Below are 24,969 nucleotides of genomic sequence, written 5' to 3' on the forward strand. Positions count from 1 at the left end.
AGATCAAACACGGAACTTTACAAAGCATATAAAGAACCTGATGTCATCAAAATTCAAAGGATTAAATGGGCAGGCCACATTGTGAGAATGGAGGATAGCAGGACAACCAAAAAAGTCTTCAGTGCCAGGCCAACAGGTACAAGAAAAAGAGAACAACCAAGCCTAAGATTTTTAGACTGCCTTGAAAAGGACCTTCAAGTTTTAAAGATACTAAACTGGAGAACCTTGGCTAAGGGAAGAATGTCTTGGCATAGGCTTGTTGAGAAGGCCAGGGCCCATCCTGGGATGTCGTGCCAATGAAAAGAAGAAAGATGAGATTGAAATCTTGCACCAATGATCCATTTAGCGTTGTGGTAATAAATACAGATACACATGATGAATTACTCATAAATGAAAATAAAGTTGCAACTATAAAAAATGCCAATATTAAAAAATAAACTTCTAAATATTTTTTTTTTTTTTAATGTTTCCTTCCATTATAATTTAAGTGATTTATTTTAAGGAAAGTGATACGTAAAAATAGATAATTGTCAGATTAGTTAAGAAAAATTGCAACTTTTTATTTTCTTACTTTTAAAAAAAATATGCAAAATTGTCTTGAAAAATTTTCCCATTTTATTATTTACAACCAAAGGTCAACATCTTCGAAGAACGGTAAAGACGGAGAGAGAGAAAAAGTATGAATGAAAATAAATGAATTCTAAACAGAAAGTTGTTTAAAGAGTATGTTTTATTAAAACTTAACTTACAACAAATATTTTTGATAATAATATCACATTTACAAAATTTTGCGTGAGTAAAATGTTCCAATTTTTTTCACAAGAATTTATTTTAAACACCCAAGAAAACAACATTTTGCACAAATGACAAAATATGTTACATATTTCTGTTTAACACAAATAAAAATGGCCCAGAAAGTAAAACTTGACAATAAAAAAAATAATATGTCTACTAAATCACAAGTAAAATAATCGTGATGCATTAGAATGGATATTTGATAAAGTGTATTTAAATGTGAGAATAGTAGTTTAATAAGGAAAAAAAAACAATTAGCCAATATTCATCTCTAATTTAACAAGTAGTTAGTTATATTCCATACGTATAAAACTAGTTGAATCCACACAGGAAAAAAAACATTAAAACAGTCTTTTACATGATTAAGAGTCAAATCTGTTATTTTCGAAGCAGCTTTACTTTGGTCATTGATAAAAAATGTCACTATATTTTACCCACCTTGCAATCTTTGATAAAAATAATAATTATTTTTTAAAAATATTATTTAGGGTTATCATGTATGAGAATAAAAATTAAATTTATATTTTTCTTCACATGATTTACATCTGTAAATTAAAAATAATTCATAAATGAGCCTAAAAAAATCTTTTTCCTAAACAATATTGAATATGTAGTATGAAAGACACAAAATATAAAGATCATAACATATGTGCATATATATTTACTGAAAAATAAACAGTTCTCACTACAAAATAAAACAGTACATGGAATACAAGAAGTAAAGATTAAAATAATAGCGAGTCTATCAAAGAAATATCTAACGGCGACGGGTATTGGGATATAAAGCATCAAGAGTTGCATTGATGTTTCCATCTTTTGTAATCAAAAGTCGCTCAAGCCACCCTCCTTCATTTGTAAATCCCATGGCTTGCATTTTGACCAAAGCATTCATTATTTCAGGATCTGTGAAAGGAATACAAAAATATTCTAACAATGAATTTATATAAACATAATAAATGTAGCTGTAGAATTATTACAAATTAATTAAATATAATAATGCATGGCAGAAACTTAATTCATATTTAATAATTATAACTACCACCATGGCCTACATTGCAATACATATTTAAAACAAAAATATTCTGTTCAATCAATTTCAATTGTAAACTGAAAGAAAAAGCCTAAGAAATGTTGTTCATTTTAATCTGTTTAAGGTAGAGTTTTGTTTTCAACAGCCACCACTTTTTATAGTTTAAGGCACACATGGGGGGACCTCTGAGTTATTCATTAAATTCAAAACTGAAAGTGAAGAATGGTAAATTGTTCATTTAATTTTAGTTAAAGAAAATAGTTCTAAAAATTAGTTTAATATAAATTTTTAAAAAATAATGTAAATTATGACTATAACGCATTTTTTAAAAAAAAAACTTAATTCTAAGATATTTTTAACAAATAAAGTTATTATAGAAACATACAGTTTTTTTTTTCTTAAAAACTTAGTCAACAAATTCCAAATGTTCATTTCTTCATTTTTAATTTCATCTTCGAGTCAATACAAACATAGTCCGGTAAAGTGAAGAAATGAGTAAATGCTCAGAGAGGCAAATAAACTTATTTAAATAAGCAACAAGCTGCAAATATATTAATAAAATTTTAATTCTTTCTTTACGTAAGTAATAATACTATAGTGAAAGCTTATTTTTTATTGAAATTTTTTTCTTCAGCATTTTAATGCCCTAAAACTTCATTAGTTAATTTGTTCAAACATTCTATTATATTCTGCACAAAATATTTTACATGCGATAAACATTTCTCAGCCAGTTAAAAGGTGCATTCTCAAGTGAACATAAAAATTGTAGATTTAGAGCTTAAGTAAATAAATGATAGTATCTTACTTTAATATATGAGAAAACTTTTTATTTTCATACTTTGTTCTAGTTATAATACATAAATACGCCTTGTCCCCATAATTAGAGAAGATAGGAAAAATATGCTTATAAGTCTCCAAATTTCATTCACTGTTGAACAACTATCATATAATTCATTTCTGTTTCTAACTCAATGAGTTGAAGTATATTCCATATTATTTTTATTTACATTTTTGCTGTTTGCAACAAAATAACTAACCATTACAATTTTTATTATAGTAAAATTTTAATATTGTTAAAATGTAATTTTAACTTAGTCACTGATAGGATCTCTTTTTCCGCTAGATGGTGTTGCCTCCCCTCTCTGATGCAAATAATTGAACATATATCACTTTCCCCCTCTGTTAAATATTCTATTCCTAACTATAGAAACTAATTTTTAGAAATATAGCCACATAGACACCGTACACAGTGTACATTACTATTCAAATGAGTTTCTTTCCGGCTTTTACATTTGCAGAACATTTTAAGACAATGTTTAAAAAAAAATTAAACTTTATGAATAAATGTTCTAAAACATTGATAAAAATAATAGCTAGAAAACTGTAACTGAATTACTACTTTGCTTAATAGGCTAAAAAAAACTTAAACTTTATGAATAAATATTCTAAAACATCTACCTTAATAATGACTAGAAAACTGTAACCAAATTGCTATTTAACTTAATATATTAAAAGACTTTGATTTTAGATAGTAGAACCAGATTGCAATTCAATAATTAAAGTTTTAAAATAATAAAAAGAAGAAAAAAAATCGAAGTACAGTATTATCTTTAGATGTTATAAATATAGTGTACAATTTAATAAAATTAAATTTGCCAAGTTTTAAAATAATAAAAAGAAAATTAAATTAAACCTCAACTAAACAAATCATAATTCCCTCAAAATAATTAATGCTTCAAGAAATGCATAAAAATTGTATGTTATATTTTATCACACTATCACTCAAAAATACTTACCGTAATTTATAGCCACATTTTCATTTTGATTCAGTTTGGCAAACTTGTCACTTTCATTTACTGCAGCAACAGCAGGCTTTGGTAAGATTTGAGCATCGGTCAGACTTGAGCCTGTCTGTACAGGGGGAATTTCTTTGACTTTTGTCTCAGCACAGACTTCACCAGCAGATTCAGAGCCTTCTGAGGATGGTACTTTTTCGAATATTGAAGGGTAGATACCGGAGTATTTTGGTTTGGCTCCATTGTCATTTGCAGATGCTGTGTCCTTTTTCTCCTCTTCTTGTTTATTCAAGATTGTCCAGCCATCAGAAGCTTCCTTTAAGAAGAGTATAAAATACAAATCAATAAAGTAAAAAATAATATAATTTTAACAAATAATTAGTTGTTTCTTTTAATGAAGATAAATTACAACAATAAAATTTTGTATATAGTTATAATAAATTAAGCAAATTTGATTTTAGTATGCAATCCTCAGATAAATGAAGTTAAAACAACATTAAAACCCAAATAATGTCAGATAAAATCATATATAATACCAGATTTTTTTTTTCTGCAGAATTATATTCTAAAGATACTTTACTTGTTCATCGGAAAGGGAAGAAATACTCCTAATTGGACAATGACTTGCTTGCTTCAGCAAGAATTTTAAATTAATAAAATTTAAAAAATGAATAATAAATAAACAAAAAAAAATTCTAAAATCACAGAAGTTTAAAAGATAACTCGCTCTAGAAATGATGTTCTTTCGTTTTTGAAAGAACACCATAATACTTAAAAAAAGATAAAAGCATTTTATACTTTAATAAAATATAACTGCGAAAGAGGATTTTGTTACAAATTGAGATCGGAATATCAGAACTCCATGAAATTGGGGAGTGTGGCGTAAATTCCATTTTAAAAATTAGATTTTTTAGCAACCTAAATCCATGACTTTCCATGATTTTTTTAAAAACATAGTTAAAATCATGACATTTTATGACAAATTTTGTTCAATACCAAAATCCATGATTTTTCATGACTTTCCAGATGCGTGGATACCCTTAAAATTAAATATTCCTCTCTTGAATTAGTATATAGGTCTTAAAATAGTCATTGACAGCAGCGACTTTGCTTGGCTGTTCTTTGGTACTAGCGCCAAATATATATAACTTATTACCCCCCCCCCTAATTTATAATCCAATCTTTTCAAAATTTTACTTGCCCTCCTACTCTGAGGGTCAAACATCCAAGTATGTAAAAAAAAAAAAAAAAAGATGTTTATTCAGAGAAGATGCATTTTTGTGTCTGATTTTGTAACTTAATTAATAGTTAGCACTAACAAATTAACATAATTGAAGTCACCCCCCAAAAACCATTAAGATTGACACTTAGTACATAAAGATCTGATCATTATAACAAAAGTTATTCAGGGTGATATCTCTTCTTTTTTTTCTTTTTTTTTTTTTTTGTAGACTGTACAAGGAACAATAAGTTTCCTGACAGTAGAATTACAAAATTAGTTTGGAAGCAGTAATAAAAAGATATCAGTTTTAAAAATTAAATTTCCAAATATGCACAATAATACTTACATTATCACCAAAAAGACCACAAGGTTTAGAAGAGTTTTCTCCCTGTCTTTTTTCTACTGAATCTCCAACAGCAGATGAGTCATTTTTCTCCAATGACTGCTTTTTTTCATCTAAATTTCTTTCCTCTGCAAGCTTATCAGATTTTCTTACAATGTCCTTAAAATTAACAAAAACTTAAGTATTACTCTTAAAACTTTTAAAAATAAGTAATCTATGATTCTCAACAATCTGTTATGATAATTATGTCATACATCACCATTTTAAAGCAATCTTATAAGAGCATATAGTTACAATATAGTATGGTCTCAAAAAAACTAGATTACTTTTCAAAAAATATTCTTATATAAACCAAAAAGTTATAAATATGCATAGTTTATAACCAGAAGCTTAAGAAAATAAAACTTTATTTATAAAAGTTTTAAAAAATAGTTCTATATTTGAACACTTAAGATTATTAATTATTTTAAACAATCCAGTTACTTTTGAGAAGTTTTATTACAGACTTCTGCTACAGAAACTATAAGATTTTTCAACTTATTTCTAGCATTATTGAACATGCACTGTGTTAGATTAATTCTAGTTGCTTTGAAAATGCTTTCTCTTTTCTATGATGCAGAAAAACACCAAATGAAATAATTTCAAAATGGGGCAGAAGTAACAAAAGCTGTTTCTTTAATTAGATTTTATTCCCCCCATCCCAAAAAAAACCATTGTTGTTATTTTCTGTATGTTTTAAATAGATATAATAATCACAGTTGGTCATTAAAATAATTGCATAATATTCCTAAAGTTTACTTTCCCAAAAAAAAGAAGAAAACACATTTCCTTTAAACTGCTAATATAGTTACAAATGCTTAGAAATATTTTTATTCTATTTAATAATGTTATTCAGATATCTCATGGACTTAGTAGCATTGTTCAAGCAAAATTGACCCTCGTACTACAAGAATAAGTTCAGAAAACGTATCTAAACAATGAGAAAGTAAATCTTAGAACGTTTTTAACATATAGCAGGGATCTCCAGAACTATCGATCTATTCCAATAACCAATTTTAAGAGGACTAGGCATTGTGTTCAAGAGACAAAATTTGAGTCGAACAGAATTTTGATTATTAGAAGACATTCTGGTATTTTTTTTTTAAAGTGCAATTTTTGTCTATCCAATAAATGCTTACTTCAGTAGGAAAGAGATTAGAAAAGCCTAAATCTTCTACTGCTTTAGTTATCTTTTGAAAATATTCTTCAGCTGGAAGAGCTGTAGAAGCAGTGGGTGTAGGTTCTACCTTAGAAGAGTCATTATTATTCTTCTCATCATTTTTATTATCTTGTTTTTCACTAGAGTTGCTAGGTTTAGGTGGATCCCTTTCAAGTTTTACATCCATATTTCCTAAAAGAATATAGTTTTAACAAAGAAAACAATACAGATTAATTTCTATGTTTTGTATAGAAATTATATTAGCTCAATCATATTCATTTAATAATGAAAAATATATCTAGTAGAAGAACAATTTATATATGAGCCTGTATTAGGGAATCTGACCTTTATTTTTGAATCTGGCCTTTATTTATTCTGAAAGTGGAATGAGTTCATTTGGAGTTAAAAAGTCGTTAATTTATTTATTTTTTTACAATTTTGATAATCTTTGCTGCAATTTGATGTTTCATCAAATTATACTGTTAAAAACATCACCTAAATTAATTAAACTTTGCCAATATTTTTAATTCCATTCAAATACTAATCCTTAAAAGGCTTTAAAAATAGAACAAATAAAAAATAGACTTATTTTACTTTCAAAAATATGGCATGTGGTTGAAAGAAAGTGAGAAAATTAGATAACTCTTAAGAGAAAATGTATCTTTGTTTGCACCAACCATTTACTGGTGATAAAATCAGAGTAACTTGAACATGAATTCGATGGATTTTAAAATGAGACCACAATGACACAACAAGGTTTTTTTATCTTGGCCAAATCACTTTAAATTTTGAAATTAAACTGTTGCTATGAAAAGAAGACCTTAGGAATGGCAGCATGTTGATATAATTGAGTTCAATCCACCTCAAAATTTGCTTCATTAATTGGATCCATTGATGGTACAAAGTTTCTAACATACAGTGATTGATTGATTGAATGTAGGGTTTAGTGACACAAAGGCCAAATGTGGACATGCTAACATACAGTGATACATGCCTGATAAATAAAGTATTACATACCTGAAACTGATTCCATGAAATTTAGAAAACCTCCTAGATTCTCTTTCATAAGTTTTTCTGCAGAAACACAGCCGCCTTTTAGAAGTTCATCAAGTATTCCATGCCAATGGTCTTTTCCAGAATCAGATTGTTTTGCACTTTTCTCATTTTGATTGGTGGAAGCAGAAGCTGTAAAATATGCAGCAGGGCAACGACCAAACATGGATCTCCAAAATTTACGAGCGCCATAGAAAACCCACTCCCGTGGAATCTAAAATCAGACAAAAACATAAACTACATTATTTATGAAAAAAATGGCAAGTAATAAACTATCTGCCTTACAATAACAATATTGTTATTATAACAAGCTTAATTAAAAAGTAAAGCATTCCCACGGAAGCCCACATTGGTCAGGGGTCAGCAACCCGCAATAGAGCCAGGGAGAAATTTAAGTTAAGGGTTCTTAATTTCATGATCAATGATAATGTGGTCAGACGCACATAGTCCATCCTAATTTCTCAGAAGGCTGCTACTTGTTTTATCTGAAGCTACGTGAGCTCCAAGCATCCATCAGGGTAAGAAGACCATCTCTTCCAATAAATGCTCAATGCCACAATGTTGTCACTCATATACACATACAGTCAAATCCCGTTTTTGCGAAATTCGAAATAGCGAAAATTTCAAAGTAACGAATATTTTCCGAATCCCCAAATGTATTTCCATGTGAACAATGTATAAAAAATACCGATATTACGAAATCAATTATCCACACGGGTAGCAGCAAAGTTTTTTAAAATTTTAGGGTAATTTTAGGAACTTTTTTCAAAAAATTTTAGGTAAATTTTAGGGGTAATATATGATTTTGCTAGGATAAAAACAGATCACACGGTAGTTTATTACATAACAGAAGATTATTCTTATTCATCCATACATATCATAAATAATTGCAAGTCATAAAATAAAGCTCTGAAATTTAATAAGTCAAGAATGAAATCTCTAAAGTGTAAAAATGAAATTTCAACTTTACATATTACTTAATAAAAATTAAGTGCATAATTCAGGAACAGGCAAAAGTGAGAATAAATCAAGAGTAAAAATAAATTAACACCAACTTGGAAAAATTAAATATACTTTATTAAATCCAAAACAATTCGTAAATTAAAATGCAACGCAAAACTTTACGAACTTAAAATTATTATAAGTGATATATATATTCAGACGTGCCAACCTAGCAAAATTAACATTCAGGAGTTTCCCTAACAAGAATTCAGGAGATTTCAGGAGGGGTAAAAAAAGGTGCATGGTATGCAACATTTGGCACTTCTAAGGAATTTTAAGTAAAAAATTTATTAAATATAAGAATGCAAGAAATTTTACACACTAATAGAGCAATAATTGTTTAAAAATATTAAATGGAAATAAAATAATTAAACACAGATTTAGCAACACAAAACTATATTAGGTAGATACTCTTTAAATAAATACCATTTCCTTAATAAAACATTATTCAAAAACCCGACACTGTAATAAAAATACACAAAAACTTTTAAAAAATAAACAAATTGAATAAGTATTTTATTTTAAAAAACCAATTCAATATTAATGTCTGTACAATAAAGAACCAATTATCCGGGATGCTCGTGACCATCGCTATCCCGGATGTCTTAATTTCCCGGTTTCCTGGATCGACAAAAAAGTGTCGTTAATCGATGTTTTATCAAACCCAAATTACAAGGAAAAAATGTAAACACATTTTAAAGTAAGAGAAAAAAGAAAAGCACTCCTAAATCTAAAAAGGAAAAAAATTGTAGAAAAATAAAATTTAAAAGAATAAAAAAATTTGCAAGTTTAGACAAGAAAAACAAGTTTAAAAAATAATTACGATTCCTAAATCAACTAATAAACAAAACCAATGATTAAATAACGCAATATATTTCATGAGGGGGGCGAAAATAAAAGGAAAACCTATTAATCTAAATAAAAACAACACTTGAAAATTATCGAACCGAAACGATAGTTAAAAAACGGCACTAGCATAAATATTAAAACCTAGAACAAGGCAAGATCAACGGACTTTAAAAAAAAAAAAAAAAAAAAAAAAACTAATGAAAAAATTTGGTAACACAAATAATTTTATTGAGTGCAAAATTTATCATGAAGAAAAAAAAAAAACGTAGTGGAATCAGAAAAACGAAACTGCAATCTGCTTCATAAAATAATTGTATGCTTAAATTAATAAACAATTCTTTTTTTTTATATAAAAACGCGATTTTTAATTAAAGCAGGTGTGATTCCACATCAAGAAAAACTTGCGAATGATACCGCACTTCCAAAGAATCAGAATTTATTCAAAAGAAAAACATTTTATTTTTATTAATCGATGTCAAATAGATAAATATATTTTTCTCTTTCATCTTCTGTTCACTGATATGCATGTGCAATGCATTTTCCCCACCCCCTCGTAAATCAAACTAGCAAACGAAATCATCATGCCACTCCTTTGAGTTTAACGACCTAAAAGAGAATAAAGATCTAAAATCTTCAAGGTCGCGGAAGAAATGACGTTTCTCTGGGTAAACGGGGAAAAAAATTCTTCCCTTCCTCACATTTTCCTCTACTCAACTTCAAGGATTAGTCCAGTTTCCGCTTTTTTTTTCATATCGTTTTAGTTCAAAATGGCGGGAGAACCGAGCAAATTTTTTTTCCGGATTATCTGGATACCAGATAAATGGTTCTCTACTGTATGCATGAAAAAAAAGAGTTGCAAACTTAGCTCTCCGCAATTAAGTCTTGCTAAAGTCATTGGTACATGATTTGTTGAAATTGATCCATACTTCCGTTTCGACTTAAGACATCCTTGAATTTTTTTTTTTTTAAATATACGAAGACTAAACGAATAATTGATATCACGTTGCTAGTTTACGAGCTTGTTGCCAACCGTGGAAAAATACGCATTAAAAACTATAAAAACAGCAAGATACAATATCAATTCCAACTATCGAGAGTACGAGTTTCCCCACTCCTGAACGGACGTCACTCGATAACGACATGTGACGTCATTGCATTCAACTCCACACGAAAGAAGAGGAAGATTTCACCCGCCCCCAGTGTAAGGGGGCGGGTGAAATAGGAATGTTTTTAGAGGTAACGTTGAAGAGGGGGGGAAATAAAGCATGTTCAGCTACGCTTCAGGCAGATGGTAGTTTGATAAGAGGGGATGGAATTCAAGCTGAAAGAAAAACTTACCTTCGCACTCGCGGAAAAATTAGGTAATTTTGAGTTTGGCCGTCGATCACAGTAAAATTCGGGAGTTTTTCAAATCAATTCCGGAGGGCGGGAGAATAACTCAAAATTCGGGAGACTCCCGCAAAATGCGGGAGAGTTGGCACGTCTGTATATTAAAAAAATTCACAATTTCATTTCTTTCCTATCCTCATCAGATTAAGTATACAGAAAATGATTTAATCATTTATGAAGTAAAAATTAACCATATAAAAACTGTATCAACTTAAATATTAACAAAAATAATACTGTCTTAAATTGTATATACTTTAAACAATTTAAATTATCACATCTCTGATACTTATATGTACTATTAAAGTACACATAAAAGTTTCCGAAATTTAATATCAGATAAAATTGAAGGAAATTATGACAAAAATATTACTAACTAAAGTTATATATACTGTAAATAATTCCCTTTCTCATCCTCTGTGATGTTTATATAAACAATAAAAGTATTAAAAAAAATAGTTCGAAAAATCAGAACAAATGATCTGCATACTTTTAATTAAAATTATTAGTACAGTAGAGAACCGATTATCCGGAACGATCGGGACCATCGCTATTCCGGATAACTGATTTTTCCGGTTTTCTGAATCGCTACAAAAAGCCGTTTTTTTTATTGTTAAACCCAACTTAAAAAAATTATATTTGGAAATAATCTTAAAAAGAAGAAAAAACGAAGTAATACACTAATGATTATTTCCAAAATGATAGTAAGGTAAACACATCTTTTCAAAAAGAAAGAAAAATCCTAAAATCTTATGAAGAAAAAAAAAAAAAATTTTAAAAAAATGGCGGAAAATTTATCGAATTTCGTTCCGGTTTTTTGGTTTTCCGGTTTTCTGATTTCCGGATAACGGGTTCTGTACTGTAAATTAAAATTTTTTTTCGATTCTATAGTAATTTTTAAAAAAAAGAACCTTCCTCTCTAAAATAGAATACGTTTTTATTTGATTTTTGTTTAATTTTTACCTTCTTAATCAAAACTTTATTATTACCCTTTAAATTACCTTATTAAGAAAAACTATTGTGTGATTTTATTAGATTTCAAATCAGCAATTTATATTAAAAGTTAGAGAAAAACAAATTAATTATGATCATTTTGCTAATATATTCTTGATATGATTTGTAAGATTCTTTTACTGCCCTCAATAGTGTTGTGGTGATCTTCACCACTCCTTCATAATTTCGAATGGTATCCTTGAAGAGACATAATAGTATTCTCATGGTGACTCACATTAAGCATTGCTTTATTTATCGAAAAACCTCTCTCAGGATCAGAATTCCCATGTGGCAAAATTAAAACAGTTTTAATTAATGTAGTTAAATTCTTATATTTTAGATTATTGCTGTTTTATTTATATTTAGCCTATAACTCTAATTTTTTAGGAACACCAACAAAATTTTATCAGATTTTTAGGAATTTTAGGGTTTGCACATAGTTTTAAGAATTTTATGAATTTTCGGGGGAATGCGACCCCTGTATCCGATTTAGCGAAGGCGAAAATGAACACCAGGTCTTATTTTCTTTGATGAACAAGACACATTTCTTCAAAAATGTTCTCAAAAATGAAATGTTTTATCACCCTTAAAATACTAATAAGTTTCAAATGTGAAAAACCTGTCAAAAAAAGAAGACTCACTGGAAAGAGACCACCCTGAGTTGACCCTTGCATTGATTCATTCATGTTTTAAAAAGTCAAAATACACATGCTTTTAAAACAGGGAATTCTATTCAATAGAAAGGGCTTGTCAAGAATGATAGATTAGAAGTGACCACCCTTAGCAGAACAATTCCTTCCCTGAATTACAACAGACTAAATAGGGAGGTAGAGCTGTTCTAAGAACTCAAGGTGTAAAAAAGGTGTAAACAAGTTTCAGAAAATTACCAGAGTGGTGTGCAACTTCAATAGAAGAAGGTTAGTTAAATCAGTTTCCCTGCTTTCAACGTTTGCAAGCATTTTGTTTTCCTTCTTAAGCATAATGAGTGGTCAAAAGCGTAAACAATTTTCCATTAAGGAAAAACTGGAAATTATTTCAGAAGTTGATCATGGGATACAAAAAGCTGACATTGCGACAAAGTATGGACTATCCCCATCTACTTTTTTAAAAAATCGAACAAAGTTGGAACAGCAAGTGCAATCAGCATTGATCGGATCACATAGAAAAAATATACGACTTTCAAAATTTCAAGATGTAGATGCAGCTGTTTTTACATGGTTCCAGGATATTCGGTCCCGAAACATTCCAATTTCCGGGCCGCTCATTCGTGAAAAGGATTTAGAATTTGCAAGAACTTTTGGAAACGAAAATTTTCAAGCAAGTGTTGGTTGGTTGAATCGATTCAAGGAACGTTATGGTATTGTTGCAAAGCAAATTTGTGGTGAAGCTAACTCTGTTGATTTAAAAGCTGTGAATGACTGGAAATCAGAAAAAATATCGGATGCAATTAGGTCTTATGATCCTTCTGATGTTTTCAATGCAGACGAAGCGGGAATTTTTTTCCAGTTGTTACCAAACAAAACCTTGGCGTTTAAAAAGGATAAATGCATTGGAGGCAAAAATTCAAAACTGCGTTTAGCTGCTTTGTTTTGCTGCAATATGTCAGGCACTGAAAAGAGAAAAGTTATGGTTATCGGCAAATCTGCCAAACCTAGGTGCCTAAAAAATGTAAATCAGGGTTCCCACTCAATTTCAGAAAAAAATTCCCTGACTTTTCCAGGTATATTTCAATGAAAATCCATACCATATTTTATCGATACTACAAAATTTTTCATCAGAAAATGCGGATTCCTTTATTTGTTATGCCAAGTATAAGATTTTTTGTGTAAAATAAATATCATTATATAAATTATATAAGAAAAGAAGCATTTCAGTTTGACTAAAATGTAAAATTTTTACAATAAATAATTGTAACAGGTTTCCCACTCAATTTCAGAAAAAAAAATTCCCTGACTTTTCCAGGTAAATTTCAATGAAAATCTATACCATATTTTATCTATACTACGAAATTTTTCATCAGAAAATTTGGATTCTTTTATTTGCTATGCCAAGTATTAGATTTTTTTGTGTAAAATAAATATCATAATATGAGGAAGGAAGCATTTCAGTATGTCTAAAATGTAAAATTTTTTCAACAAATAACTGTACTAGATGTTATAATTATTTAACTCGAATCTCAATAACTGAGTATTTTAAGACTGGTTTTTTCCAGGTATAATGAAGGAATTTTCCAGGTTTTTGTAAGAAAATTGCAACTTTCCCTGACTATTCCCTGATTTTTGGAGTTGAAATAAAATTCCCTGACAATTCCAGGTTTTCCCTGACCAGTGGGAACCCTGGTAAATTCACTACCTTGTGATTATAGATCTAGCCGCAAAGCGTGGATGACGACTGGAATATTTAATGAGTGGTTGGTTAAGTTTGATGAAGATATGAAACGTAAGAAAAGAAAAATTCTGCTTCTTATTGATAATTGTTCACCCCACAATGAGCCACCAAAATTGGAATGTATTCACATTGAATACTTTCCTCCTAATTGTACGTCAATTTTACAACCTCTTGACCAGTGTATAATTAAAGTGGTAAAGGGAAAGTATCGAACACAACTTCTGAGGCGTAAGCTTGTGCAAATCGGAAACAAAGAAGCAATTACGAAACCAGATGTAAAGCAAGCAATGGATATGAGTGCTGGTGGATGGAAAGACATTAGCCAAAAAGTCATCTGTAATGGATGGAAGAAAGCAAATTTAATTTCGGCAATTGACAATGAAACAGTCGATGAAATTAATGATGTTATCATCGATTTGCAGCCTTTATGGGAACATGTGACAAAAGAAACATCAGTGCCAAACGAAGTCAGTCTTGACGATTTTCTGACTGCAGATGATGATGCTAGAACATGCGAAGCATTGACAGACAATGATATTGTACGTATGATTCAAGAAAACAAACAAAAATCACTTTCGGACAGCAGCGATGATGAAGAATGTCCAGAAGAAAACAATTTAGCTACAGCTTCACAAGCCTTGGCCAATTTGGAAGCTGTAAAGAGATATTTATTGGCACAAAAAAACTTTTCAGATACTTTGTTTGAACATGTGCATAATTTGGAAAATTTTTTAATTTCTACTGGTTCTAAATCATTTGTTCAGAAAAAAATTACTGATTATGTATCTGCCTAATTAGTAAGTGTTAATAAATTCATTGTTTACATTAGTTTTGTGCGCTCTTTTAATATTACATTGATATTTTCCCAAATCTAGATTAAAAATATAATATCAAAACTGTAAATTGATTTTTCATACGAATAGTAATCCCAATGTAACGAAATAATATTTGTTAATGTAGAAAATTCGCAATATCGGTATAACGAATTTTCATTATAGCGTAGAAATAGCTTCGGTCCCATGGAATTCGCTAAAACGGGATCCGACTGTATTAGGTATAAATGTAATTACGAGCTGTAAAATCAAAAAATCCTAACTCTTTCCTCCTTTTTTGGTCTATATTGTTCTTACATTAACAGTGTTTTCACTACAGCGCGAGAACGCGAGAATCTCGCATATTTTTTTCTTTTCTCGCATTAAAAAATGATTACCGTGAGAAATTCGCGCATTCTATAAATCAATTTCAAAATTCGCGAATTTCTCGCATTTTGGAAAAAGCTTCGAATTACGCCAATTAGAATAAAATCCATTTCACTTTTCTTCCTGGATCTTTCATTATTTTCAACATTTGCCCCGTTATCTAGATTCCCTATTTACCAGTATTGTTCAGAACTTTTTCGAGCAACAGAACACAACCTCTCCGAACCACGGAACCCCTTTCAGAACACATTTCTCTGCAACCACGTGTTTACCGCAGGTAAGGTTTTTTCATGTAAGACGTTCAAATTTTTTATGCACTAATGTAAGATGGACAAATACCTAGTAAAGGCAAAATCTTCTATGATGATGCAGCAAGAATATTCAATGCTTTAAAAAAATAGAAGACGTTAAAAATGTATTATAATGAAAGAAATTTTTTTTTCAAGTCTATTTGTATTTTTTCAGTTTTTAGAAATCTCACTTAACTTTCTGAAATCTCACCCTGTTTTTGAGAAAGGGTGAGAAATTCTCACCCATTTTTATTCTATGATGAAAACACTGATTAAAAATATTACATTTTTTACATATTTAGCATTTCTTGATATTTATTTTTTAGTCCTTTATCTTTAATTTTGTTTACAATAAAAGCTGCTTAAAGTTTTTTTTTCCTTCTTTCTTTTTCAAAAATTACAAACTAGTCTGTTTTTGTTTTATTATAATTATTGTACGATAGGTTTTAAGTTTTGACATTGATCTTTATCTTCTTCTTAAATGTTTATTGAGAGGATAAAATAACTACATTAATAAAATAAACTGCAAACATAAACATTTTCCATTTATATTTTAAAATATTAATTTCATTTTACACTGTCTTCAAAATAAATATGCTATCTTAAATAAACTTACGTGAATAGGTTTTGAAAGTTTAATCATATCATGATGTTCATGCTTGTTTTCTGCATTGCATGAAGAGCAAAGATCAAAATTTTGACACTGAAGGCATTTATAACGATAGCCATAAACTGTCTTATCACATCCATCACAAATTATATTTGGGTGCATCTCATTATGATCGCTCTTTAAATTATGATTTGCTCTCTCTTCAGCCTGTTTATTACCAATAGAGTAAGCATAAATTCTCAATATATCATCATCAGCGCTAGCCAAAGCTTGGGCTAATTCTTCATCACTAGACATATGGATGACATCATTTTCTGAATCTGAAAAACACACAGATTACAAATAATCTTTGTTAAATATAAATTATGCTTAATGAAATTTAACTTAGAAATTGACACTGAAATACAAATTAAATGCTCTCAGCAAATGTTTCTTATAAAGTAACTTAAACTGCTATACTTAGTGCAATGCTAACTTTTAAGCATTCCAATGCTACATCAGCCAGTTTACATAAATTCTTATAGTTTTGCCAAATAACACTTTTTAAATACATAAATGGGTAACTTCAAATTAAAAATAATTTTTATTGCGCACATTTAATAAGAACATAACACTTTTACTGAATAATTGCTGAATATAAATAAATTATTTGCATTGTTCTAATAAACTACAGCAGCTCTATTTATATGTTTTATCGATAGATAATGAACATATTAATAAATAGCTTCAGAAAATAATCAATAATTAGAATCCACATTATAAACATTAATTATAAAATTAATTAGAATGTACTAATATAATTTAAAAGTTATCAGAAAAAACTTAAATAAAATAGACAACAAATAACTTTGAATAAAGTTTTAATATATAAGAAAGAAAATTATTCCTCAAGAACACAGTAATTCCACTAGACTTAAGAAAGTATGGGTCTTTGGAACCTAAGACTGTCCAACTTCTAGGTATTATTTTTAACAAAAAATAATATAAATATCTAGATTATACAAGTTATTCACAGGTCAAGAAATTTAAAAAAGAGCCAATGACATTAGACAGCTTTAGTTTGCTTTTAGATAAACAACAAATATAAATTCATTATGTTTCCATGAAAGAAAATATAAAATAATAAAAGTTTTAAGTAAGTCACAAACCATTAAGATATGCAAACTTATACACAAAAATTACATTAGTCATTTTCAAAACATTTCAGTTGCGATATTTAGGAAAAATTAAAGCCCTTTATTGACTTAATTTTTTTCCAGTGACAGCACTCCAAAGGGAAAACTTCTTTTTTTTAATTTGACCTTACATAAGGGGTGCATGCATTAGGATGTTCATACATTAGGGGTCCTGCAGTCAGAAAACCACATGCGGCCGGCCAGCCAACTGTTGATGTACGGCCTAAGGGAGCCTCTAATAGGAATAAATAAATGTCTAAAATTTTGAATTGCAGATTTGAGTCATATATTTTAAATGCACTAAATTTGCGCTGATTCTATTGTAAATCTATGTTGTTTTTCGATCACTTTTCCATTGGTTATTGCTACGAAATTCCATATTGCTTTAAAAGACCCAATATTTTAAATTCGATAATGCAAATTTCGAAATTGAGTAATTTTTGCAGATTTCATCATGCATCCAAGTAGTATTTCGATCGCTTATTGGCATTTATAATTACCAATTTCCACATGGCTTTTAAGATTACCCTTCTTCATGATTTGTGAGTTATAAATCACGCATCTAATTTATCACTTATGACGTTCTTTATTTGTACCGATTTCATCACAAATCTAAAGGATTTCTTTAAAGGCAGTTATTGCTACGCTTCACCACGCGATTTTGAAAATCCAGTATTTTACTATGATATTTTATTATGTTGTGACTTTCAATTCGCACATTTATATAATCACTTTTGGACTTGCTTCGCTCATATTATTATAAATCCAAGTGACGCTTAGATTGTTTTTCGGCATTTAAAACAACTAATTACCATGTGGTTTATAAATTCCAGATACATTTATTACGACTTGTGAGTTATAAATCGTGCATCTAATTTATCACTTTTTGATGTGCTCCATTCGTGCTAATTTCCTCTTTTTTCAAAGGATTAATTAGTACGATTTTCCACATGATTTCGAAAATCCCACAATTTTATTTTTTATTACAATATTATTATGACACACAAATTTCAAATTGCCCATTTAAACAATAAATTTTTGACTTGCTCTTTTTTTTTCTTCCAATTTTAGCATAAATCTAAGTGACAGTCAGATTGTATTTTAGCATTTATAACTACTACTAATTTCCACATGGTTTATAAATTTCGAATACATTTATTATAATATTACACCTCATGAATTATAACTTGCGCATCTAATTTATCACTTCTTGATGTGCTTTATTTGAGCTAATTTCATCTTTTTTCAAAGGATTAGTTTGTATGATTTTCCCCGTGATTTTGAAAATCCCACATTTTTTTACAATGTTATTACAACATGCAAATTTCAAGTTGCTTAATCTAAATAATAACCTTTTGACATGCTCTGTTTTTTCCAATTTCATCATAAATCCAAGTGATGTTGATGTTTTAATCGTTTTTTGATTGTCTACTAATTTCCAAGAGGTTTATAAATTCCCGATATATTTATTACGATATTATGACTTGTGAGTTAATCATCAAGCATTTATCATCTGCCATACTTAATTTATGCCAATTGCATTGTAAATCTAAGTTGTTTTTCAATGATTTTTTCAGCAGTTTCTGTGATGTTTTCTCACAGTTTTTAAAATTCTGATTTTTATTTCAACAAGCAAATTTTAAACCACACATTTAAATTATTACTTATTGGTGCACTTAATTCATGCTAATTTCGTGAGAAATTTAATCTTTTTTTTTTTTTTTGCAATTATTACGATGCTTTCATTGTGATTTTGATGATCCTGATACAATGTTACTAGACACACTAATTTTTAATTGGGAATTAAAATAATCACTATTTCATAAAATTTATTTCTGCATATTTCATCGTAAGTATAAGTTGTTTGTTCATTTCGGCAGTTAGCACCATGCATTTCTATGTTGTATTCAAAATCCAGATATTTTAATACAATGTTATTGCACCATGAAATATTTGAGAACCTGACGAAAACAAGAGTTTTTATACCGTAATTTCTTTTGTTCTATACAGAATAAACTGTAGTTTATTTTGTTAAAAAAAAATTTTTTAGCTAACGTGATTTTTTTTTTTAGGAAAAAACTAAAAAGAAAATGTTTTTTATTTAAAATTCTGAAACCTCAAATAATTCAAGAAATAGAAATAGCATCTGAAAAAATAATACTAAATAAATATTGAATTTTATTTTGTACTATAATGGATTTGTTTTAATTTCAAGTTTTTGCTTAAACATTGAAAATTTTCTTTAATTAAAATATTTAATTCAAATTTATATTGCTCTATAAAATGTGCATATTTTTTTTTTTTTTGCACTTTCCTTTTGTAAGCTCTACAACAGTCTTTGTTTTTTGGTCAGAATTTATATCCCCCCCCCAAAAAAAAAAAAATTTTTATATATAGATATTAAAATAGTAAATTGGAGAAACACCATTAGAGAAATTCGAAGAGTTAGAAAATTTAAATTTTATTTTAATCAGTCTACAATAAAACTGAAAATAACAAAAAAAATCTACATCAAATTAATAATTACTATCTTATTTAATATGGTAAAATTGACATAATTTGACACTACATAACTTTCAAAATGAGAAAAAATTTATTTAAAAAAGTTCATAAAGCAAATACCTTTCCAAGTCACTTGAACATAGCCTGTCGCCAAAACAGGGAACATTTCTCGGATCTTCCTAACTAAAAGATCAAATCTTGAGACAATTTCACTGTTGACAGTCAGTCTCCTTATTTCAACATTCTGGTTTGGACCAGTAAAGTATACTTTTATAATATGAACCATTTTTCCAATCAATTAGCAGCAACAACTACTTTTTTATATTGTCCTGTAAATAATTAGAAAAAAAATCACAAAATTATAAATAGAAAAAAAAAAGCCTCTATAAAAATCAGTAATATAAAATTAATGTATAAAAAAAAAGTAAAAGCAGAAAAAGAATAAACAATGATTTTATCTATACATGAAACATGTTTGTTTTACATACTTAGAGTTCCTTCATCATTGTTGACATACGGCTTAAATATATACATAGAAATTTTCAAATCACTAACAGGGTTGCCATTCTAACCAGGAAAAAAAATTCCCTGCATTTTCCCTGTAGATACTATTCACTATCTATTAAAAGGAAACACGCTATCACTGCGCTTTTGTGTGTGCTATGTTGTATTAAGTATATTAAATTTATTTACCTGAGAAACTTAAGAGAAAAAAGATACAGCTGAAAATATTTAAAACAAATAATGCTAGGGTAAATTAAATAGTTCAGAATAGCTGAAATATCCTTAAATATGCTATAGATTGGGTGGTCACCGTTTTTTCAAGGACGAAATAAGAAACCAAATTCCCTGTATTTTCTCAGTTGTTAAAGGAAAACTAAAAATTTTCTGTATTTTTCCAGTTTGTAAAGAAAACCTAAAAATTCCCTGCATTTTTCCTATTATTTTAGGTGATATTTAAATTCCCTGTATTTTCCATGTTCCCCCTGTGGAGTGGCAACCCTGACTAAACATATTTAAATTATTCATTATAAAAGGACTGAAGCGTATGATATAAATAATTTTCAATTTAATCCAAAAATTTCCTGCACTGAGAAGAAAAAAAACACTTTTATCAGTTTAAGTTAACATTAAATATTTAATTCTGCAATATAATCATTTAACTCAAGGAGAAATTAGTCTTTAATAATTTTCTCAATCATATAACCTAAAGCTGAACGAAAATTATTAAACAATAGTATTAAATTTCCTCAGTGTCTTCTCTCAAGCATTGAAACAATCAATTCGAACTGAAAAATGAAAACAAATGCGATTTATTTCACAGTTTAAAGATAGATATAAGAACAGTAAACTGATCAAAAAAAGTTAGAATCTTTCTTAATAGTTATTTTCATGAGATTCACAAAGAAATAGTTAAAAACCAATGATTTTTAATAGCATAAAATTTAACCGTCAAAAGTAGCTTTCCAAATCATTCATCTAATAATTACTGATTTCTTTATTTAATATACTGCATAGTATATAAAACTCAATCATATTTTAAGCAAAAAAATTATTTTAACTCTCGGATAAAATGAAATAATCAAATTATAATTACCGTAGATCTTCTATATAATATAGTTCTAGCTTGGGATCACAACTGAATATTGAAATTGTGTTTCTTTCAGTGAAGTTTATATATATATAACAGGAAATATTGCAAGCTATTACATCAATATTTACTACAATATTCAAGAACTTTCCTTAAGTCAATGACAGCTGACAGAGAAAATATGACGCAGCTAATTTGAAAATTTGAAGATCACGATCTGTCTATTCCTGTTTTCTGATGCGTTTGTTCTCTTTTCTGAATGTTTTCGTTACATCATCGCTTAAGTTAAAGTTGCAGTGTTTAATTTATATGCAAAAATCGATTCAAAAAGTTTTCGCGCTGTCTTGAAAGCCGGACTTTTAATAACCCTATACTTTGAGCGTATAAGCAAACTATACCGCGGAATGGATACTTGGCGACTGCAGTTAGAATTAGCGATGATAACGCGTAAATGTGGTGGAAGATAGAATTTACATTAACCTAAAAAGCAATTCGATATTCTTTTTCTCCTCCTCGACTAGCCATGATGAATAAAATATATGCATAAATTAATAAACGCTTCTGCAGGTGTTTTTCGCTAAAATTTCATTTTCTCAAAATAAGTCATTCGTCCTATTTCTCTTAGAAATTAATTGGAATTACAGTTTTATATATATATATATATATATATAGGGGAGAGTCGGGTAGCCCCGACCACCTAAGGAGTTTTGCTTATATTTCTGTATAATATTGAGTAATAATCAATATTTTTGCATGGTTCTATTGTTTTACCATCTAGTTAAATAATGCAAAAAGAATAAACCAAAAAAAGAATAGTTTAACTTAAAAAAATAGAAATTTTAAAAAAAAAACATGTTTTTTAGCTCCTTTCAAGATGTGTCGGGTAGCCCCGCCCAGTTACAAAAATTGGGTTTTTTGGCTATTTTTTCAGGTGTAAATGAGAATGACCAATGTATCGACAATAGATAAACCTCATTTATCATTTTTATCACAAAATTATTTCATTTATTACATATTTATATACTTTTAGTGAATTCTATCATTTAATAACAACAAATGTCATACTTTTTATCATTATTAATGTATATTAATATATATTTATATTAAATATTTAACGAAAATAATTTAATTTAAGTAACAATAATTAATAACAATAGTTGTTTTTCTATATAAACTTATTTGGTTGATCTCTTCTTATAAACTTAATATAAAATACTTTTTATAAAATTACAAATTCACTTTGTATTTTAATTGCATTCAAATGCTTCTGTAGATTGATTCGTTCACAAATAAGTAAGCAAATAGCTTATCATAATATTTATGATTTCTTGCTATTAAATTTAATTAGGATATATCAATTACATTTTAAAAATATTTATTTTGCATTTTTAAATATATAAATTTTTGCATTTTTAAATAGATAAATTTATGTTTCATATAATATTAAAACATATTGATAATTGATATATCCAAATTAAATTTAATATCAAGAAATCATAAATATTATGATAAGCTATTTGCTTACTTATTTATTTTCACTCATTTGTTAACGAATCAATCTACAGAAGCATTTGAATGCAATCAAAATACAAAGTGAATTTGTAATTTTATAAGAAGTATTTTATATTATGTTTATAAGAAGAGATCAACCAAATAAGTTTATATTGAAAAACAACTATTGTTATTAATTATTGTTACTTAAATTAAATTATTTTCATTAAATATTTAATATAAATATATATTAATATTATAATATATTAATATACATTAATAATGATAAAAGGTATGACATTTGTTGTTATTAAATGATAGAATTCACTAAAAGTATATAAATATGTAATAAATAAGATAATTTTGTGATACAAATGATAAATAAGGTTTATCTATTGTCAATACATTGGTCATTCTCATTTACACCTGAAAAAATAGCCAAAAAACACAATTTTTGTAACTGGGCGGGGCTACCCGAAATCCAATTTTTTTTGTAAATTTGTAATTACTAGAACAATTTTTTACATACAAACTTCTTTCTTTGTGCAAATTAAACTTAAGACTACATACTTTAATGCTGTATGTATAAAAAAAATTATTTTTTTAGTATTAAAATGAAGTTTAATCGAAACATTCAATCAATTTTTCTTAATTTCATGACTTCTGTATTCAACATATTTTCAAAACTATTGCTTACCATGTTACCAGCTGCATAAATACTTGAAACTTTGAAAATAATCTTTTTTTAATATAACAATTAATGTCCGATGGCCCATTGACTTGAAAAAATATTCTATACACATGAAATTGACTGTGGGCGGAGGTACCCGCTGGGCGGTGCTACCCAACTCTCCCCTATATATATATATATATTTTTTTTTTCTTAACCTGAATGAAGGAAAACTTTTTTCATGCAACTTGCGTTATTCTGTAAGCTCGTGTTAACACGAGCTTACAGAATAACGCTAAAAATTAATTTGCAAGTGTGTGATGAATAAATTGCTGTAAAAAAAACTCATTATTTCGTTGATAATTAAAAAAGAAAACAAACACTTTTATTGCTAGGATCACTTTACAAATACACTGTATTTATAATTTATTAAAAGCAATAATTTATATTTTATAAAACGATCTTATATTTTTTGACATAACAGATTTAATTTTCAAATTTTTTTTTTTACAAGAATTGTGTTTACGAAGAAATAAAAATATTTTATTAATGAACCAATCACAGAAAATAACGTATTATTTTAATGCCATGTTTTATTGGAAATCTATTTCGAAGAATTAATTCGATTTAACTTTTATTGTAAGAAAACGTAACCTGTTTTATTTTAGTGATATTCTCTATTAAATCAATCTTGATAGAAGAATAATGTAAACTTTTTATGAAGAATTTTTTCTAGAAATTAGCAAAGATATATTATTAACTAGAAAAAAAAATTACAGTATTCAAAAATTTTATCAAGCTTTAAAGTAATAATTTCTTGCAAATGAAACATCGATATTTTTAAAATTTTAAAGTATCCGGAAATTTGCTAGTGAAAAAACAAATATGAGCAGTAATTTCAAGAGGGAAAAAATGTACAAATGAAGGGATTTTTCTTCAATGACCTATGTCACTAGTTTTAAACTTTGAATAATATTCATTCATCTTAAACTTAATCTGAATCTATCAAAATATCTGATTTCATATAAATGATATCTAATTGTATCTGATTTAATGGGAATTGATTAAAAGTAAATTAAGAAAACAATTGTAAGTCATTATGTGAGTTTTGACTGTGTTTTTTATTCTATCAGTTCGGACTGAAAATCTGGAGTTTACCTGCAGACTCATGAGTCTTAAAACAAGTTTGAGTGAAATTATATAAAAAATTAAGTTTGAAAGCGTTTGTTTCATTACTAGAAGCATTTATTGCAAAAAAAATATTTATTAAATTACTTTTTTTGCAATGAGATACGATCTTAAACTTCGTGAAAAATTTATTCAATTCCTTAATATATATATAAAAGTCCGTAAATACTTCATTAATTATAGAGGTCATAGATACCT

General features: G+C 28.0%; 1 protein-coding gene across 1 annotated transcript; it reads right to left on the bottom strand.

Moving 5' to 3' along the window:
* Positions 1-712: 712 nt before the first annotated feature.
* LOC107438573 (sequestosome-1) lies at positions 713-21,850 on the bottom strand. The gene is made up of 8 exons (XM_016050886.5): positions 21,429-21,850; positions 19,952-20,160; positions 16,161-16,474; positions 7,402-7,651; positions 6,365-6,576; positions 5,190-5,345; positions 3,622-3,937; positions 713-1,698 (listed from the first exon to the last, which is right to left on the bottom strand). Exons 2-8 carry the CDS (start codon positions 20,115-20,117, stop codon positions 1,553-1,555), a joined length of 1,560 nt encoding a protein of 519 aa, XP_015906372.1. The 5' UTR covers positions 20,118-20,160; positions 21,429-21,850; the 3' UTR covers positions 713-1,552.
* Between the last annotated feature and the right edge of the window lie 3,119 nt (positions 21,851-24,969).

The sequence above is a fragment of the Parasteatoda tepidariorum genome, chromosome 4 (assembly GCF_982258835.1).
Source record: "Parasteatoda tepidariorum strain Cologne lab strain chromosome 4, Ptep-v5.0, whole genome shotgun sequence".
In the NCBI taxonomy this organism is placed as follows: domain Eukaryota; kingdom Metazoa; phylum Arthropoda; class Arachnida; order Araneae; family Theridiidae; genus Parasteatoda; species Parasteatoda tepidariorum.